The sequence below is a fragment of the Petromyzon marinus genome, chromosome 50, assembly GCF_048934315.1.
Source record: "Petromyzon marinus isolate PM22_M1 ecotype Great Lakes invasive population chromosome 50, UKy_Petmar_22M1.pri1.0, whole genome shotgun sequence".
Lineage (NCBI taxonomy): Eukaryota > Metazoa > Chordata > Hyperoartia > Petromyzontiformes > Petromyzontidae > Petromyzon > Petromyzon marinus.
In genome coordinates this window covers 846,969-867,021 of record NC_133716.1, presented here as the reverse complement: position 1 = coordinate 867,021, position 20,053 = coordinate 846,969, and the positions used below count along the sequence as shown (strand labels likewise).

Sequence of the window (20,053 nt, the reverse complement as noted above, 5' to 3'; positions counted from 1 at the left end):
GGGGCAAATGCTGTTCGCGATTCCAGTTCTGATATCACTCTCCACTGATGTTGGGAGTAGCAGGAACATTGCTGCCGAATTCGGTGACAAACCACTCCACCACCGCTCCCCACACACACGCGACACAAACACATTGCACTCTGCCTTACACAGGCAGGGAATGCTCGCAGTGGACTCGAGGTCACACAGACCCATAGACTCACACAGAGACACGTATACTCACAAAAAACCGTAGACTCGCATAGAGACCCGTATATTCACATATAGAGCCATATACTCACACAGGAACCCATAGACTCTCACAAGGAGCCATATACTAATGTAGAGACCCATAGACTTGCATAAAGGCCCAGAGACTCGCACAGAACCCTATACGCTCACACAGAGACCCATAGATGCACAGGGACCCGTAGCCACACTTAGGAGACTATGTACACACAAGTGTTCCACTGTTTGTTGCGGTGGACATCATTCGCATTTGGGTGATTTTTTTATTTGCCATCTATGGAGGTGACTGCACCTGCCGTGGTTGGCGCAGATGAAGTGTGTGGTGCATGTGCTATATATGGTAGCAGCCCACTGCTTGCAGGTCCGGGGGTGGGGTAGTGATGACTGGATGGTATCAGTGCCGGATTATCCTCGTAGCAAAAGTAGCTACATAAGTAGTAGCTACGGGCCCCGCACTTTCAAGGGCCCCGCGTTAAATGCTTTCAAGCTATAAATTTTGATTCAGTGATTCTGCACTTGCTCTATTACTATAGTACTTTACTGCCTTCAACTTTGATGAACGACGGGGTGTTTATGGTTAGCGATTTGTCGTATTAACTGGCTGTATAGCAAATGAAAAAATAAAATGTATTTAGTATGCAAATTAAAAATGCATGTGTTTTAATAGTTACGTTATATTTTATTTTATTCAGGGCCCCTTTATAACATATGCCACAGGCCCCACACTCGCTTAATCCGGCACTGGATGGTATGACGCATGTGCACACTCATGGTTGGGCTGTGCCGGTACAGCTTCCTCCAACGGAACATTTCTCCCACTTGGGAGTGATTGCTTAGCGCATTTACCAGAAGTGACATCTGCCAAAAAAAATCCCCACTATACCTCGAATCGGACCACAATCCATTCATCAAGCAATGTGGTATTATACCTGGAAATTACCTGCCACCTCTTGATTTATTTCACACTGTACATAGCCAACCGTGCTAATGGGAGGTGTGGCGGAATGACAACAAACACAAAAAGCAGTTCTAAAGAAATCAGTTTTCAAATCTGGATTTTAAAATGCATAGCCCCAGTGGCTTCCTAATATCGGAAGGAAGAGCGTTCCAGACGGCCGCAGGAGCGCATCTGAAAGTGTGGGATGTGGTGACTGTCTATGTATAAATGACATGTGTACGTACGCTTGATCGAGTCGGAGCTATGAAGCTCAGCAGGTTGTAGCCTGAATAGCGCTCCCAAGGGTTACCACCGTGCATAACAGGTGTTATAGAGGCTGCTGCTGTTGGGCTACGTGATGGGTACCAGAGGGCATTGCAGTTACCTCCATTGTACTGCAATCATTCTTCTGGTTAATCAGCAATCCACATAATCAATAGATAACTTATTTGAATTTACCATTTTTCAAAACTGCCAGATACATTTTTTCCACAGGCTTCGGTTTAAAAATGAAAAGTGAGTGAATGTACCCCCACCCATATATTAAGGGAACTAAACATAAACAATATTGCCATTTAGCCTTTACACCCCTGACAACATTTAGCTTCAAAATTTTGTAGGCTATGGTTCAACATTGAAACGAAAAAGTACGTTTTTTGGAGCCCTTCGTTCTGGAATTTTGGTTGTTGGATTCCTATGGACGTATGTTGAACATATTTCGCGCCTTACGGAGCCAACCGTGCGATCGGAGGTGTAGGAGACTTATGCAGTACAGTACCGTGGCTCGAAGGAGCAGCACAGCTACTGTGGGTGCCATGAGTGTTTGTTTAGACACCACTGGCACGTTGAGCTCTGGCTGAGAGACCCGCACCATTTCAGACAAAAAATCCTTGAATTTTTTTTATTTCACGCTTGTCTCTCTTCAACTAGGATGACATCAATGCTGATTATGCTTGAAGGAAACATTTCGTGCACACTCGCGCATTAACTGTAGGCTCAGTACTGAGTCGGTAGATGGTAGTAGCGTAGATTGAAAGCTGTATCATCAGAGAGTAGTTGAACTCCTCTTATCCATGAAGAAGTTGGGGGAGACACCCAACTCTAATAGTGAGGCCGCACAACTGGTTATAAGCAGAGGCTTAAACTAAACTATGTTTATTTTCCCAAGGGCCACTGAGCTATGTAGCTTTTTTTCAGAAGCGACCTAGCCACAAATGATCGCTCAACGAAGTGGCTTATCGTGTGGAAATTTATAGCAGCCATATATTCTATACTAATGCTTATAAATGGGGAGAACATGCAAGCCCCAAATATACAGGTGTCAGGGACGGGATCGAACCCACGTGCTCTTGTATACCAGGCAACGTAGTTAACATCTCGCCACCATGACTCAACTGTGTACCAGGTTTCAGCTGTGTTTAGCTCTTCTATAACGCAATGAAAATTTACGTCACTCACCCAATCACTCACGACCGGCCCGAATATATATTCAACAGGACATTAAATATGTACTCGGTGGGTGTGGACTCGGCATGCTTTTACAGCCTTTCAAACAGGATGTAAAAAACATCTACACAGCACAGTTCTGGGCCACTGTAATTAAATGTGTCACTACGTGTAGCTATCCTGTTTCCTAATTTGCATATAAAGGTGAGGCTTCACAATGAGCGTGACGTGGCCAGGTGGCTCGGGTGGGGGGCTCGTAATAGCTCGGAGAAACCCAGCCAGCGCCACTGAGGTTGTGGCTTGAAATCCACATTCCAGCAGCCCGCGGTTAAACCAGGTCCCCAAGCGCAGCGAGTGGACTCTCACTTTGCCTTTACAAAAGGCCGCCACGTAAAATTTTGATTTAATTTGCCTAAATTCTTGCTTTGAAAACTAAAAAAAAAATCTATTGCAAAGAACATGAAAGTTGTGTCCCCCGTGTTGTGAAAGAAACTCAGTTAAGGTTACACTTTAAAACAATTCTCAGATTTTATGCGGCTGTTCTCTGACTCGGGGAGGTGCACTGCTCACTGAACATTCAACATGAAAACAAATTTGTCTCATTAACATGATACCAATTGCGCAAATTGGAATATAATTTGTATGATAAAAGCAAAAACAATAAAATTCTGGTTATCGCTCTCACAGAATATTCGGCCAACAATCCAAGGATGGTAAATTTTACACGTAGCAGGATTTAGTGATTAATATCATGCTTCATAATTGACGTTCGGGTGAGATCGCCGCAGTAAAATGTGTGTCGTAAACCCTCCTCCACCCGACATGGCCAACAAATGTTGGATGTTCTGACATTGTTCTCCGATACACTGGTGTGCTAAAGCCGTCAATCATCGGCATGTTTATTTTATTCATGAGCCGTGTCGGGTGGAGGAGGGTTCTACGACACATTTTACTCATGCGATCTGACCGAAAAATATATTACGAACCATAAACATGGTAACTTTGCCATGCACTTTACAAATACGTGACGATAACTGCACACATGAAGAAAAGTTATTTTATTGCTGGTGAAAGTAACATAGATTATGCAATTGCCCAAAAGCGTTTTGGAGGGACGGAGCTGTGTGTTTTCCAGTTTGTCTTGTTCAGTCAAGACAATTAGCCGCTGGGCTTTGCCTTTCTAAATATCGTGTTTGCCTTTCTAAATGTAGTGTTTTCAGTTCTTCAGTGCTTAATTTCACGTACTACATGTTCAGCTGATAGGTCTGTTATACGGATGGATAGAGTTGTTTCCACTGTAGAAATTTGCATCCATTATTGGCTTAGGGGTTGCTAACAGTGTTCAACTAAGCATTATTGTATTCTTTTGGTAACAAGGGTCGCGATAACTCATTAAAATTATCTGATATTTACAAAACTTTTGTGTAAGGTTGTGTTGCCATTTGGGAATCACTCGATTGAATTACGATCAAATTGATCAAAGGGTTTCCCAACATGAGGACACAAATCAGAGAAAAAACTACTATTTGCGAATATGAAAATGTACACATATATATTTCGCTTCTGACAGGCTGTCCGTTGCTTTCCACATTGCTAATTAAATATCTCCGAAGGTAACCACGCGTTATAAAGTGTTAAATAGCAAATGACCCACAATAATCCGTGTGTGAGATCGGCAGTTCACCAGCATTGATTCAAGTAAGCCTGGCTGCTGATGAGACACTGTATGTCGACCAGGCCAAAGTTTGCTTGTCTCGAATCAATGATGCTGAAATTATGCACTCCCAGAAGGCTGTGCGGTTGATGGGTCGTGTAAGAAATGTTTATTTTTGTGTGGAGAAACAGATATGTGAAAGAGGCATTGCTTACTTTTTATTGCCTGTGTTGTGAGTAATTGCTGTGCGTGACTCGTAAGTTTTAAACAAGAGAGCACCGCAACTGTGCTAAAGGTCAGTAATGCAGGTCATACCTGTACGTTCTCGCCCATTCAAAAAGGCCAGCGTGCGCGTTAGTCTGGAAATTACGGTGTTGCAACCAGAGTAGGTGTGTCTTGACACAAATGTGACAAGGAACCAGATAACGTGAAGCAATTTTAATCCAGATAGTTTAGTTCACATTGAGGTTATAGCCTGCATGCTTAATACTACCCCTGGACTTTTGATCTGTGTATATGCACAGCCCTTTTGCCTACACCATTGTCCCACAGACCATAATACCTGTTTTGCATGGTGGTCACCCATCCATGTACTTTCCAAGCTCAACGTTTATAATGGAAAAATGAATGCAAGTGGTGGTTGTGAGTGACTTTTTGTATGGCAGTTCGATGAAATGTGTTTTGTTTAAAGTGTTTGTTTTGCGTCCGGCGCTGTGCAGCGTCGAGGCAGAAAGCTCGCCCCCCCATGGAGGACGATGAGTCCATCTACTCGAGCTCTGAGTCCGGCTTCGGCGAGCCTCGCTCGCCGCTGTCACCCGAAGAGTCGCGGGATTTCAATTCGCTCTATCGCCGCATCGTCGCCGACTGCCCTCGCCTGCGGCTGATCGCGGGACAGACACGGGGGCAAGAGGGAAGCCTCGACACCGAGGACGGCGGTGACATCAAACCCAGCGGGAGTGGACGCTGTACCCCCCAGCGCAAGGGCGAGTTGTCCCAGTGGGACCTTGGTGCTCGGAGGCCGTCGGTGGAGAGAAACCAAAACTGCGACAACGGGAGTATCTGCCGTGGTCCAAGTGAGCATGGGAGCGCCAGTCCCCCCAGCCGAGCCATCCATTGCTCAGCCATGGCCAGACCCCCGTTGATGGAAGCGTCCTGCTGCGATTTTATGCAGGAGAGAGCAGGCCGTGGGAAGGAGGTGGGAGCGGCGGGTGGGCACATGCAGCACCGTCCAGCGGGGGGAAACTCCTGGGATAATGGCATTGTCGGGCTGGGACAAAGGGCACCATTCGATCCGCTGGGTCTAGGGTTAGGCTACCTGGAGCCAGCCGCTCCGCTAAAATCTGGCGACTTTGTGCCGCAGCAGGACTACGCAGCTCCACGGGGTTTCCTGCACCCGGGGGAGAAGGCGGATGCTTTCGGAGCAGGGTTCACCAGCCGACCGGTGGCGCACGGCCCACCGGCGTACGCTGCACCGAAGTACGCGCACCCACACCACCACTACGGGTGGCCTTCAAGCATCGCCGATCGTTCCTGTGGTCACCAGCACCAAAAACAGCAGAACCAACAACAACAACAACCACTGCCACCACAAATTGGGCACTGGCTACCGCCATATCCAGCAGTCTACCTTCCCGCTGAGAGCAGGGTAGCTCCACCGGCCCAGGTGTGCCCGAGTCGGAACTACCACCTGCATGGGCCAATGCTTCCCAAGGCTGGGCTGCAGCAGGGGTCCCAACCCTCAGCTGTGGGAGACCGGGAGCCGGAGAGCAGGAAGAGGTGAGATGCTACGAAGGTTAAAATGTTGCATTCAAGGTGTAAGAAATTATATTACTACTATAATAGCCCACAAATGTGTCCCACGCGTGACGTCACTCCACATGCCGCACCCCTCCACAATAACCATTAACGGGTGACGTCACTCCACATGGGGCAACCTCCACCCCTCATTAATAATCATGAGCTGAACAATTTTTCTATTGCATATTTCAGATTTGCTGCAATATACACCCACCCTTGGACGGGCAAAAAAGCTAATTGCAATATAAATTGGTACACCACCAGTTAGTTGATCGGTAGGTCGCGTGTGGTGGGGTAAAGCGTGGGTACTCCTACTTCGTCCAAGGCGAGTGGCCAACGTAGAAAGTTGTGGCCAAAAACACCCTCGAGAAGAGAATCTCTAGAAGGGACTCTCCAGAAGAGACTCTCTCAGGTTCCTTCTCGTGGAGGGCTCCTCTGCCAGCAGTGGCGTGAGCAGGCAACGGCAGGGCTGCATCTTTACCGTTCACCTAAGACGCTTCCAGTGATGACTGAACCTTGCTTGTTTTCGCCTAATGTGGCTGCAGGCTGTACGAATTAAGGAATCGCTGGCCGTATTTGGCCCATGGGTTGCAGGTTCCCCACCCCTGGTTTAGAGTTTGGGGGCAGCCAAGGGGAAACAGCTGTCCATCCGGTTGTTCGCCCCCCCCCACCCCCTCTGCGTGTGTGTGTGATGCCGCAGGGTGTGGGTAGCGGTGGTGTAGCAGTTAGCGCTACGCTGTGCTACGGATCCGGCGACCCTAGTTCAATTTCCGCTCGTGGCCAACACCAGTATCTGAACCAGTCCTGGGCCTTCTCTAGGTCGATTCAGCCTCAAATGAGTACCTGGTGCGGTGTATAAAAACATCACCACTGGGAAGCCAAAGGCAGTCGGGCGTGGTGCTGGCCACCCACCCCCTTGTGTACCCTGCCTGCTTTCATAGGTGCTCGCTAACAGCACTTGCCCCAACAGTATGTTGAGGCTCTACGGGGAATCTTTGTCTTTGTCTTTGATGCTATAGGGTAAGCGACGTGCCCGGTGATGGGAGACTCCTCCCGTCGAGCTGGCAAGCGAGGATCACGAGCCTCACGCCCGTCACCATCCGCCGCTCCCACCTGCATGAATCCATGTGTAGGCATGAGCACGCGGACGCACGCACACACACAGCTAAAGACAAGGATCCCCCTTATAGCCTTAACATACTGTTGGGGAAAGTGCTGTTAATGTGTAATGGACGTTTCAACTCTGTTGAGCAACCGGTAAATATTGAGGGAATGTATACTCTTTGGTTCTTTCGGTAAAGTCACGTAGGTAGAACAAATAAAAAACGTTTCGATTGCAACACGAGCAATCATCATCAGGTAGAAAGATACAGCCATAGAACTGCTGAACAAGAAAAGGCTGTTGCAACAAGAGGCTCCCCATTTAGCGCAGCTGCTGTGCGTGCTTGCGACGACGGTGCTTGTGTGCGACGCTGGGGCTCATTTCCCATTATAGTCGTTTGCATGAGCATGCCAATCCTCCTTTGGCGTATCTCTGACCCCGCCTACTCACCCTTGGGTGACATCCACCTCAAACCTATATACCTATATATAACCAAAGAGTATGGATTCCTGCAGTCACGAAAACTTCAAATCAAGATTGAGGGATTGTGTTTAAGCTCGCAGCGGCTTCAGTTGAATGGCTACAATAAAGATGTGTGCCCATCATCTTCTTGGTGCTTTCGGTGAAGTCACGTAGAATGAGAATAAAACAATAAAACTAAATAAAACAATACAATTCTCACGACGTTTCGGCCACAATGCAAGTAGCCTTCTTCAGGTGAAGGAATAGAACTGTCGGGACGACATCGCTTCATTGAAGCGCTGTCCTCCAGACAGTCTCGTCCCTTCACCTGATGAAGGCCGCTTGTGTTGTGGCCGAAACGTCGTGAGAATATTATTGTGTTATTTTATTTGATCAATTTATTATTTTATTCTCATTCTACGTGACTTTACCGAAAGAACCAAGAAGATGAATCCATGCAGTCACGAAATCTTTAAATAGAAAAAAGATGTGTGACCTTGAAAAATACAAAACTTTAATTTTGAGTGGCACCCTAATAAATATGTATACAGTAATGCTCTTTTAGCCTGTGGAAACTGTTGACATGAATGCTGTCAGCAGCAGTATGTGTTCAGGTTATTTGCGTACCCACGTGATCGCGTGCGATCAAAACGTTCGAAGTGGAACTGGGTGGTGACGTTGAGTGGCTTTAAAAAAAAATCATCGGGTGTGAATGTGGGTGCAGCAAGCCGGCCATTCTTCACGATTGTTCATCTACATTTTAAAGCAGAGGGTTTGACTTATTTGAAAAGCATTGTTTTGCCATCAATTGTCCTGAGCGTCCCATTCTGCCTTATAGCACTGGGTCAACGTTGGTTGACGTTGGCATGTTTACAGCTGAGAGCCCGTGTCCAAATCAAGGTTTCAGCCACCTGTAATTTAAACAAGGTTCTCAAGTTTAGTTAGTTGATGGTCTCAGTCCGGTGGCCAATGTTTACTCAATTACAAATTACTCGAATTGGATTACACACAGCAACATCGCCCTTTACTACAATCACTTGGCAGGATCCTTAAAAAATTGTATTGACACTCAATGAGGCTTTGGTGAACATGCATAATACTTCATAGCAGCCAAATAGTCTCACCACGTGACATTGATTCTAAATGTTGAGGGAATAACGGAGAACCGGGTAATAAATTCACACGACCACAGGGAGAGCATGCACACTCCAAATCTATAGCAGGCGTCAGGGTAGGGATAGAACCCATGACCTCCTGTATACCACGCAAGGTAGCCGCCCCTCACTTTCTGAAGGTCAGTGACTCAGTGCCCACGTGAGCACAAACACATCGACAAGGGAACTAAAAAAACACAATAACACAGAAGATGCTTCCTACATCTCACCCTCATGCTATGTATATATAAACAATAGTGTAATATGTACACGTTTTGGATTATCCGTGTTTTCTTTTATCCAGGCCATTACCCTTCCCGATTAACCCGGATATGAGGGTTAACCGTATATTTATTTTATTGACCCTTCCAGATAAATGTTACCGCAGCCACCACAATTCCAACGTTGACCAGACAGCCACCGGTGATCGGCTTTGAATTCACTGCGTCTCATCAGCAGGGTGTGGGCTATGACACTAATACTACTGTGATATTATGGACAAGAGCAATCTTTACAAAAATAATGGACATGGGGGAGCCCCTCATCCAAGGCTAGAAGAGGGCCTCCCCCATGCAGGGCAGGATTATTTGACCATACTGCACCACACTGGTTGGTGCGGTTTGTTCAAGGCAGAGAAAAGAGTACACGGTGCATTTGTGGTTTTTTTTTTACTGAGATAAGTAGCTTTTTAAAAAAATCTGTTGAGGGCCTGAGGTGTGACAATAGGACATGCTAGGTCGCGGTTGGTGCAGAGGAAGTTTCGCCTGACATTTGTAGATTTGTTCACGCACAAAACGACTGACTAAATTTAGCTGCTTTGAAAAAGTCACATTTGGGGCGCCATGGTGGTGACATGTTAACTACCTCGCCTGATATACAGAAGGTCGTGAATTCGATCCCGACCATAATGCCTGGAAATTTGAAGTTTGCATGTCCCTCTCCCCATGGTCGGGTGCATTTTTCTCCAGGTCATCAAAGTTTTCCCTCCACATTTAGAAAAATGTGTTTAGATTATTTGGCTGCTGTAAATTTCCACATGATAAGCTCCTTTATTGAGCTGTACATGTTGCTTATAGTCAGTGGTTGTACTTGAATACTTCACCAAGCTCCCAATAGCCTTGTCCCACCACCCCCCTCCACTTTTCCCACCTCCCCTCCAGCGCTCTAACTGCAGTTAAGTGACATCTTGTCAAATTCTCTCCTGCACATTTTTGTGCGAGCTGATGGGGACGTCTGCAGAATGTGGGTGATGGCTACGGTTCGTGAATTGCTTCAGCTTTGCCAGTTGGGGTGAACGTTGGCTGAATCGCATGTGTTCGAGATCTGTGCTCGCCGGTTATTCACAGGAAGTGTAGTCTCCAACTCTCATCCACTCTATCTCTCTGGCCTCTCTTTCACACTGATTACACACAAAGTGAACCATGATACATATTCTTGGTTCTTTCGGTAAAGTCAGGTAAATTTAAAATAAAATACATTTACAATAAAAGCAAAAAACCACGACGTTTGAATCGCAATGCAAGCGGTCTTCATCAGGCGGAGAGAAAAGAAGACCGCTTGTGTTGCGATCGACTTGACACCGTCGATAGCACCCGCTCCGTCGTCACCATGCTCTCTCCACTGCTAACTGCCTCGTCTCTGCTCTCCGCTATCACTGTGCTCTCTCCACTGCTAACTGCTTCGTTTCTGCTCTCCGCTCTCCGCTATCACCATGCTCTCTCCACTGCTAACTGCCTCGTCTCTGCTCTCCGCTATCACTGTTCTCTCTCCACTGCTAACTGCTTCGTGTCTGTTCTCCGCTCTCCACTATCACTGTGCTCTCTCCACTGCTAACTGCTTCGTCTCTGTCTTACGCTCTCCGCTATCACTATGCTCTCTCCACTGCTAACTGCTTCGTCTCTGTCTTCCGCTCTTCACTATTACTGTGCTCTCTCCACTGCTAACTGCTTCGTCTCTGTTCTCCGCTATCACTCTGCTCTCTCCACTGCGAACTGCTTCGTCTCTGCCTTCCGCTCTCTCCACTATCACTGTGCTCTCTCCACTGCTAACTGCTTCGTCTCTGTCTTCTGCTCTTCGCTATCACTATGCTCTCTCCACTGCTAGCTACTTCTCTCTTCAGCTGCTCCACGTCTTGCCTCATCCAGCCCCCGACTCCAACCCCCCGTTTCTCCTCACGTCCCCCAATTTATCCCCGCTATCATTACACCCCGAATAATTAACCCGCGTCCCAACGGCGCTCCGCGTGCCCGTGCGCCTGTGACCTCGCCAGACTTCAAGACGCCACCCCAGCCCTGACAACCACACCAGCCAATCACACCGCAGCCCTGACAATCATACCAGCCAATCACAGCCGTCCTTGGCTCCCCCAGCTTAATTGGCCCAATCGTTACCTCATCGTCCCAATATGACCCCCTACTGTCCTGCTCCCGCGCAAACTCACCAATTACCCTCATGCGCCTATTTATTCCACTACATCTGGATACTTTTTGATTATTGACGGGGTTCTTTCTCAATAGCTTCTCATAGTGTAACTATTCATATGCCAATTTAAGAACTGGTCGTCAGAAAACATTTGTTAAATTTAATTCTCATCAGGCTTCCATGGCGTGAAGTGCACTCTCCAACTCTTATCTACTCCACCTGCTATGAAGAAGGGCCCTTGGCCATAACATCGCCTATTATTATATCGTCTCCTTTTAAAACTATGGTGATATTGACCAATGTGTTGAGTTCTCTTCAAGGAGGGTGAGGTCCTCTTGGCTCCTTGGTTATTCGATCATGTTACCCATCATGAACTCTCCGTCCGTCACTGCTCTGCCGCTTCTCTTTCCTCCCGTGCTCTCCTTTCTTAGATCACAACCCCGTAGACGTGGGACCCTTTGCACCAATGTTGGGCCAACAGGTTCCAACCATGATGTCAACGTTGACCCAATATTGGCATGGTTACAGGGAACTAGGCTTTTATCATATACCGGGCATGGCAATGGTTTTTTTGTTTTGTTTTACGATTTTCTAGCTTTGTTGAACATATAAATGTAAATGTCCGCTTGTTGTCTTCCAGGTAAAGTGTTCATCACCTACTCACTGGATGCCGCGCCCCACGTTCTAAACCTCGCCAAGTTCCTCTGTGCCAATGGCTTCAACACCATGGTACGTGCATTTTAATAATAGACCACCGTACGCTTTTCCGGAGCAATACCAGTGAAACAAACCCACATGCGGGTACGTGGGTGATATTCAGTGTATAACGTGATTTGGCTTGGGTCCTGGAGCATGCACGCCTGTAATCCAGCGCTGTGGAGGTGAGGGTTTGTGGATCACACAGATGTTGTGAAACTGCCTTCCTTTGGGCGTTGAAGGCAGTACAGAAAATTGTGGACTCCATCTGTATGGGATGGCGTTGCCCCTCGCACGCGTGGGTTTTTTTCCAGGTGCTCTGGTTTCCTCCAAATTCTAAACACTCATTCATTTACCAGTAACACCTTCATATATAGAGGACCGCAGAGCTTAGGGAGTAATTTGGTGCCGGCTCACCGTCTGGCTGTTGCCTTCCCACTCATCTGTGGTTTCTCGTGCCTCTGAGTCATCCTCTCTTTTCGAAAGTGAGCGAATACTGTGTGGCGCGTTACAAGTTGCAATGACCATTATTAGTAAAATTAGGGGCCCCCGTGTCCAATTGCCCCTCTATTCGTATCCCGGTGCTTGGACTCCTCCGCCCAATGGTCCCGGCCTGTGTGATCAGTAGCCCGTCTAGATGCATATATCCAAGTAGGGCTTGCGCTAACGAGACGAAACGCGGTTCCATGCGTGTCTCATCACCATCGTGTGGCCTCCTAAACGAATGCCTCTGGGTAATTAGATATTATGGGCAAGAGCAGTGTAACTTAATTTTGCAGGACAAATGGCAGCCCCACGGTGACCTTTAGTGTGGTCCCTGACGTGCGACCCCTCACAATACACAAATCTGACAACACCCCATCGTACTGTCAAAACCCATTAGCGGCCCTCACACTGATGTCTTATTGGCAAAATAGTCCCCCCTCTGAAAATTAGGGAAGAACACTGGGCTAGAGCCATCTTTAAATATTATGAGACCAAATACATTCATTTAAATATTTTTCCACTACACAACCGATCTGCGCTGGGGCCATGCCGAGCCTGCCCGTTGCAACTCAGGAGGTGCCAGGTTTTTTTTTTCCACTGCAGACCCCAAGCCATGCCGCTGACATCGCACATAATGATGAGTCATTAATCCCGCCCCTCGGCCCTGCCTGGCTCGGAGCCAGATTCAGATGTCCTGTGATGTGGCACTGATGAAATTTTAGATTCAAATCTGTCTGATATCACTCTACTCCTGGATAAGTGCTAAGATGGGTGACCACCATACACATGGTTGTTCCGGGCTGTGGGCAGCAGAAGGAGACATCACTACGATACACTGCGCTGCTCCTGACATGGTTGTCTGTCTTGATCACCTGAAATTGTAGTTGTTGACCTGCATCTACATCACCCATACAAAAGAATAAGAACAAGAAGGTAGCAAAGGGCATGTGCAGAAAAATCCATTGCTGAAGTGTACTTCTGTGCTCTGACCTTCAATCCACATTGATCAATACAGTGAAGTATGGTCAAATAACCTCGATGACCCGCAGCGGGGAAAGCATTCATTCGATAGTGGAGTGACAAAAATGTTGAACACGTGCCTGGTTTGTTCCACCTGGTCTGCACGTGCTGATATGAGGGAATTTCCAGACGCCCACACACACACAGCTCTATCACATGGAGACATCACATACTGGAGGCAACTGAGCCTGACAACAACGAAGGTTGCTGAGAGAAAATCTAAAACAAAACGCTGCATGCACACAGAGAGAACAGCATATGCTAAATATTAAATTCGTCAAATCACACGCCTGGTCATGCGTTTCATTCACAGCTGGATGTTTTTGCCGACCAGCTGAGAGGCATTGACGTCATCAAGTTCATGGACACCTTCCTCTTGGACGTAAGTACCAGAGCAAAGGCAATGAAATGCACAAAATTATACTTATTACTGGGCTCGCATTTTTGCGAAACATCAGGCCCATTGACGCATGTTATCCCATTTTGAATGCCTTCAAAATAAGGTTGAAAACACAAGATCCAGGTCCGTTTCAACACATTACATAAAATCCGTGATCTGGTTCCGTCTGTAAAAGATGTGATTCCGGACATACAATATTTTGGTGTCTACAAACTAAGTTGCCTCTGTGGTAGTAGTTACATTGGAGAAACCAAACGCCATGTCTCGGACCGCATTCGTGAACACAAAGCAGACCTTAAACACGGTAGGACCAACACCTCGGCCGTGGCAGATCATTGTTCTAATTCAGTAGGCTCACATGCCATTGACTTTTCCAAGACAGAGGTTCTTTGTAAGCCATCTAGCTTCCATGAGAGATTCGTTCATGAGGCTATCCACATATACAAGCACAGAGACAATTTCAACCGAGAAGATGGATTCTATCTTAGCAATCATTGGAAGGATTTGATAAACCATTTCGGGTCTTAATTGATTGTTCACGCTTACGGTGGCTTTCAGACAGCATACATTATAAAAAATTTCGTCTCCCCCCTCCTCTTTTCAGAATATAGATGGACTAGTCCTAAATAAACTGCCAAATCGTTGCGCGTGGCGCTAACGTTTTTATAAATAAATAAAGGTGCCGTTTAAAAATAAATTTATGCAAACCAACACACCTGAAGATGACCGTTTGAGTTATGGTCGAAACGTCGTGAGAATTTTTTTTATTGTTTTATATATATTTTATTATTTTGTTGTTTCCCTTCAACGTGACTTTACCGAAAAAACTAAGAATATGAATAAGGTTGAAAGCCTTTATATATTTGGAACCGAGTCTATTGAAAACTGTCCAAATTGATCAAACGGTTTCCCAAACGTTTAAGACATAAACCATAACAAAAAGCACCGTTAGCAAATATTCATTTTGCCCTGACAGCTCGCCGTCGGCTTGTGTCCTGCTATTTGGCCATGGTGGCGAGATGTGACCTTCCTCGTGTGGCATGCACTAGGTCATAGATTTGATCCTGACCCTGACGGCTGTATATATGGAGTTTGCTTGTATTCCTCGTGGTCTCGCGGATTTTCCTCCGGGTCCTCTGTTTTTTCCCTACACATTTATTAACATGCTTTGAGAGTATTTGGCTGTTATAACATTTCCATGTAGTAAGCCACTTCCTTGAGCTATCATTTGTGGCCAGGTTGCTTCTGAAAAAGAGCTATATAGCTCAGTGGGCCTTACCTGGTAAAAGAAAAATAGTTTTAGTTTAGTTTGTACCTTCCTCAAATGCAAGTTGTGTTCTCCTTGTGTGCATACTTCGCCTCGGTCTCCGCAGAAGGACTACATGATCATCGTGGCCGTGAGTCCCGGCTACCGGAGGGACGTGGAGGGCTCATTGGGAAGTCTGGACACTAACGACCACAGCCTGCACACACGCTATATCTTCAGACAGGTGCGTGCCCGTTCACACACCTCCGATTAGCTAGGCTGGCTACGTATGCTGTAAGAATGGAGAGAGTACAAACTGTACTAATATAATCATTATTGTCATCATCGTGTAATCCACAGCTTCAGAACCAGTTCATTCAGCAGGGCTGCCTCAACTTTCGAGTCCTCCCAGTGCTCATGCCTCCAGCCTCCAGGGTTAGTGCTCTAGCCCAAAAGTGAACCTGCACACGCACACACGCACAACTGGTGAACAGGTGTGCTTTCATTGTATTTTTACGTGTTTGGCTTGCTTTGAAAGTGATGGCATGTATTACTTAACATTGATTTATATTCGTGCGGTATTTTTTATTTCTCACGTGATGACGTTGTTTTTTCCCCGTTTTCTATTTGCTTCTTTGCCGCACTTTATGTAACTTGTTTTACATTTTTCTGACCCGGGTCACTCTGAAAACGAGACTCACCCTGCTCTCTTGTGTCGTCACCTGTCTAATCAAATCATGCTTGCTTGACTTGACGCTCCGTGAAAAAGAGCTTCATAGCTCATTGGATTCCTTCAGGATAAATAAAGATTGTGATTCTGCGTTGCGGCGTGCAGGACGACGTGCCGTCGTGGCTGCAGAGCACGCTGTGCTTCCGCTGGCCGCGGGACTTGGAGGGCATCCTCCTGCGCCTCATGCGAGAGGAGAAGATCGTGCCGCCCCCCGTGGGAGAGCTTCCCACCATCACCATGGTTCCCGTGTGACGCCGAGACCCGCGACAGCTAAATATTTATCATCATCATTATCGCTCCATATAGATATCTACTGCACGTCCCGTGCAGTACATCTACGTATGTATGTATGTTGAACTTCTTTCGCACCGTACGTAGCCAACTGTGTTAATCAGAGGTGTGGGGGAAGGACAAAAAACTAAACACAAAAAGCAGTTCTAAAGAAGCGAGTTTTCAATCTAGGTGATTTAAAAGTGCATAGCTCCAGTAACTTCCTAATATCGGAAGGAAGAGTTCCAGACGGCCACAGAAGCGCATCTAAAAACGCGCAATGCAGTGACCGTCTTTGTTCCATGGCATAATCAAAAGCCGCTGCTGGGAGAATGACCAGGGTTTGCGCGATGGTTTATGGCCCTTGAGCTAAGGAGGACCCCCGGTGGGAGCTGTCACTGTGCGGCGTAAGGTGAACGCAACACCGACTTGCAGGTGGGCAATAGTCTGTCCAGAGAGTGTGATGTTGTGTGCTGAGGTGATTCTCAATTCAGAAAGTAATTAATCAACTCTGGAAAATTCGAACCATGAAGCCAGCACATGCACCTTTGATTAACACGGTTAGCTATGTATAGTGCAAAAGAAGTTCAACATGCATACATAAATGTGAACAACTCTTTTTCAACGTGACGGGATCTTTAACGTCCACAGTGAAGCACACAGCAAGTAGTATTTATGGATGATACACCCTCAGTATTGACCAGGGCGCCCACTGGGCTGCCACAAGTGGCAAATATGCTTCCACTGGGCCATGTCACCATCTCCCCATAGGATAAAATGACCAGCTACCTCCACCTTGCTGCTTCCATTCTCTTGTTCACGACTCCCCTCTTCCCCTGGTGTGTGATGTCTCCAAGCCTCGAAGACATTGTTGCATCAATCGATATCATAATTATCAGCTCATGCGTAGGTGCTAGGTGGACTGTTACATCACAGGATTGTGAGAGGTGGCCGGCAGTTTGGGGAGGACTTTATCCAGCAGTGGAATGAAAATGGCTGGTGATAATCATGTAAGCCATTTGACAATCCACTGCTGGATGAAGATGTTAACTACCTCGCTAGGTATACAGGAGGTCGTGGGTTCGATCCTGACCCTGACACTTGTATATTTGCAGTTTGTATGCTCTTCTCGTGGTCACGTGGATTTTTCTCCCTCCAGGCCCTCCGGTTTTTCCATTCACATTTATAAACATGCGTTTAAATTTTCACATGATAATAAGCCACTTCGTTGACCATTTTTTTTTTTGCCAGGTCACTTCTGAAAAAGAGCTGTAAAGCTCAGTGGGCAATCTAATCTAGATTTGAAGTTTTTGTGCCTGAAGGGATTCATACTCTTTGGTTCTTTCGGTAAAGTCATGTCGGTATAAAATAAAATAAATTAAATCCCGACGTTTCGATTGCAACACAGGCAATCATCAGGTGGGAAAACCACAGCAAGAAAATGGGCCTTACCTGGTAAAATAAAAATAAATGTATAGAATGCCTCCCCAGAAATTGTTTGAATGGCCACACATAAAAGGCACAATTTCCACAAAGGATCATGGTGTTGCAAAGCCAAGTATGTATGGTTTGAATAATAGGCCTTGGAATATGAAATAGCTATTATTATTTAGCACCATTAATAAATTTTATCCATCACCATGATGACCAGGTCACTAATGCAAATCGGTATTACCCTGGTTTGTCATTCTCACCTGGTTAAACAATCAATTCGAATATTGTGTTTTATATGGATTAAACACGACACAGCTATTTACTGGTTTCATCCTGGAGCATAACAGTACTGTAATTAGGTTCAGAATGCCAATATTATTTGTGAAACTTGTGCCTTTTGTGTGTGGTTAGAGGGACTTCTTTTCACTCTAACTACCTCCAAGAATCACACTTGTCATTATTTCGCAATATTATAAGTTATACTGTCATAGCAATGACTCACATGCATGTGAAGAATCGATGGTGCTTTCAGTATGCCATTTTAAATCCCATAATCGATCTAATATTTTCGAGAGTAAGAGTTTGGAGCCAGATTATTGTGGGGAAATGTACTGCCTAAACAATATGCTTGCATTGTTGTTTAATCTGACGCGAGTGAGTTTGACGCGAGTGAGTTTAACGTGAATCTGCAGCTTTGCTCTTCATAATGCATTTGTGAGCCAAGTTCTGGTGCAGATGTACATACGTGTCGGCTTTTTTCTGTCGACATCATTGTTTATGTTGCGTCTCATTTTAACATGTGGTGCGTTTCTGCACTTGCTAGTAACTTAAAGCTACAACATTTCAGGAAGTTTCAGCTGGGACACACATTGAGGGGCTTCCTCATGCTCTCTGAAGTTGGTGCTGCTGACTGCTCGTAGACCTATCTACTCGTCTGCCAATCCCACACACAAGTCGGGTAAAAGTGATTTCCTGCGCAGATGAGCAATGAGGTGGTGCTTACACCTGTTTACTGTCCAAAACCAGTGGTGGAAATTCCGCATTACTATTGTGGGGATGAGCCTATCCATAGGACAACCGCTGTTGATTTTCCCACAAAGTCGTACGTATTTTATCGACCCCAAGAACGATGATGGGCTGAGTCGACTTGCAAAACAGGATTTGAACCCGCAACTTTATGATTGCGAACCACTCACTGTACCCATGAGTCAAGTGTGATGGCAGGACATGTTTTATCAGGACAACATCCTGATTCTCTCAAAAGCTTCAGGACATAGGGACATGCTTTCTTCAGATAGGACTGTTCTGGCCAAATCAGGACGTTCGGTACAGCTTGTATATATGTATAACTTCTTTCGCACCGTACGTAGCCAACCATGCTCATCGGAGGTGCAGGAGAAGGACAACAAACTAAACACAAAAAGCAGTTCGAAAAAAATTGTTTTCAATCTTATATTTAAAAGTGCAAACTTGTTCATCACTCGTGACTCATATGTTCACAGTACGTAAAGTACTTAATATTGAATGTTATTTGTTTTTGTGTCTATATGTTCAGCCATAGCAGGGCTTGTATGAAGATGGTTATTTTTTTGAGGTGTGTTGTCAATATAGTATTTCGTAAGTTGTAATTTGCAACCCTTTATTGAATTAAAGTTCAAACAATAAATCATGTACATATACATTGTATTCACATTTTTTTTGCATTTATGACGTTTCCAATTGTGCTATCGGCGTCGTGTCCTTATCGATTCATTTACAGCCCATTGTCAATCCACTGATGAAGGCCTCCCCATGCGTGTCAGTCATAGTGTTTTTTTTTAATCATACTTCGTCACGCTGGTCAGTGCGGATTGGTAAAGGTAGGAGCGGCAGGACCTGTCTATGACCGATCCCTGAGACCTCAAAAGCTAAGCAGGGGTGAGCCTAGATTAGGAAAGTGCTTGGAGGGGTGACACTTGCACAACAGATATTGTAGGCTTCGGGAGATCCGTAACGCAGTGCAGAAAAGTCCATCTCCGACCTCTGATTAGCACGGTTAGCGATGTACGGTGCGAAATAATTTCAACATTCCCACTGAGAAGGCGCTGTTCCGTACTTCTCTGCTTCAAGCATTCACCAATCCGCACTGACTACTGGTGAATTAAGTGGTCCGTGTGAACTGGTAAAGTATGGATTTTGATTTAAAGCTTTCGTGACTGCAGGGATTCATATTCTTGGTTCTTTCGGCAAAGTCACGTAGAAGGGAAACAATAAAATAATAAAAATATAAATCAATACAATTATCACGACGTTCTGACTGCAACACAGGCAATCATCATCAGGTGTGGAAATCACAGCAAGAAAATTTTGAAAAAAATTAGAATTTATTTCTTGCTGTGGTTTTCACGCCTGATGATGATTGCTTGTGTTGCAGTCGAAACGTCGTGATAATTTAATTTTTTATATTTTCATTATTTTATTGTTTCCCTTCTACGTGACTTTACCGAAAGAACCAAGAATATGGTTTAAAGCTTTCGTGACTGCAGGTATTCATCTTCTTGGTTCTTTCGGTAAAGTCACGTAGAATGGAA

At 45.7% G+C, this 20,053-nt stretch overlaps 1 protein-coding gene across 2 annotated transcripts in view; it reads left to right on the top strand.

Annotated features, from left to right (window-relative positions):
• LOC116953237 (uncharacterized) overlaps positions 1-19,162 on the top strand; it is a 28,870-nt gene extending 9,708 nt beyond the window's left edge. For both annotated transcript variants that reach the window (XM_032973228.2, XM_032973227.2), the window contains exons 2-8: positions 4,985-6,041; positions 7,082-7,191; positions 11,842-11,930; positions 13,717-13,785; positions 15,177-15,293; positions 15,410-15,484; positions 15,885-19,162. In XM_032973228.2, the coding sequence (XP_032829119.1) occupies positions 5,011-6,041; positions 7,082-7,191; positions 11,842-11,930; positions 13,717-13,785; positions 15,177-15,293; positions 15,410-15,484; positions 15,885-16,031 (1,638 nt within the window). In that variant the 5' untranslated portion in view covers positions 4,985-5,010 and the 3' untranslated portion in view covers positions 16,032-19,162. The remainder of the gene's footprint in view (positions 1-4,984; positions 6,042-7,081; positions 7,192-11,841; positions 11,931-13,716; positions 13,786-15,176; positions 15,294-15,409; positions 15,485-15,884) is intronic.
• The last annotated feature ends 891 nt before the right edge of the window (positions 19,163-20,053 follow it).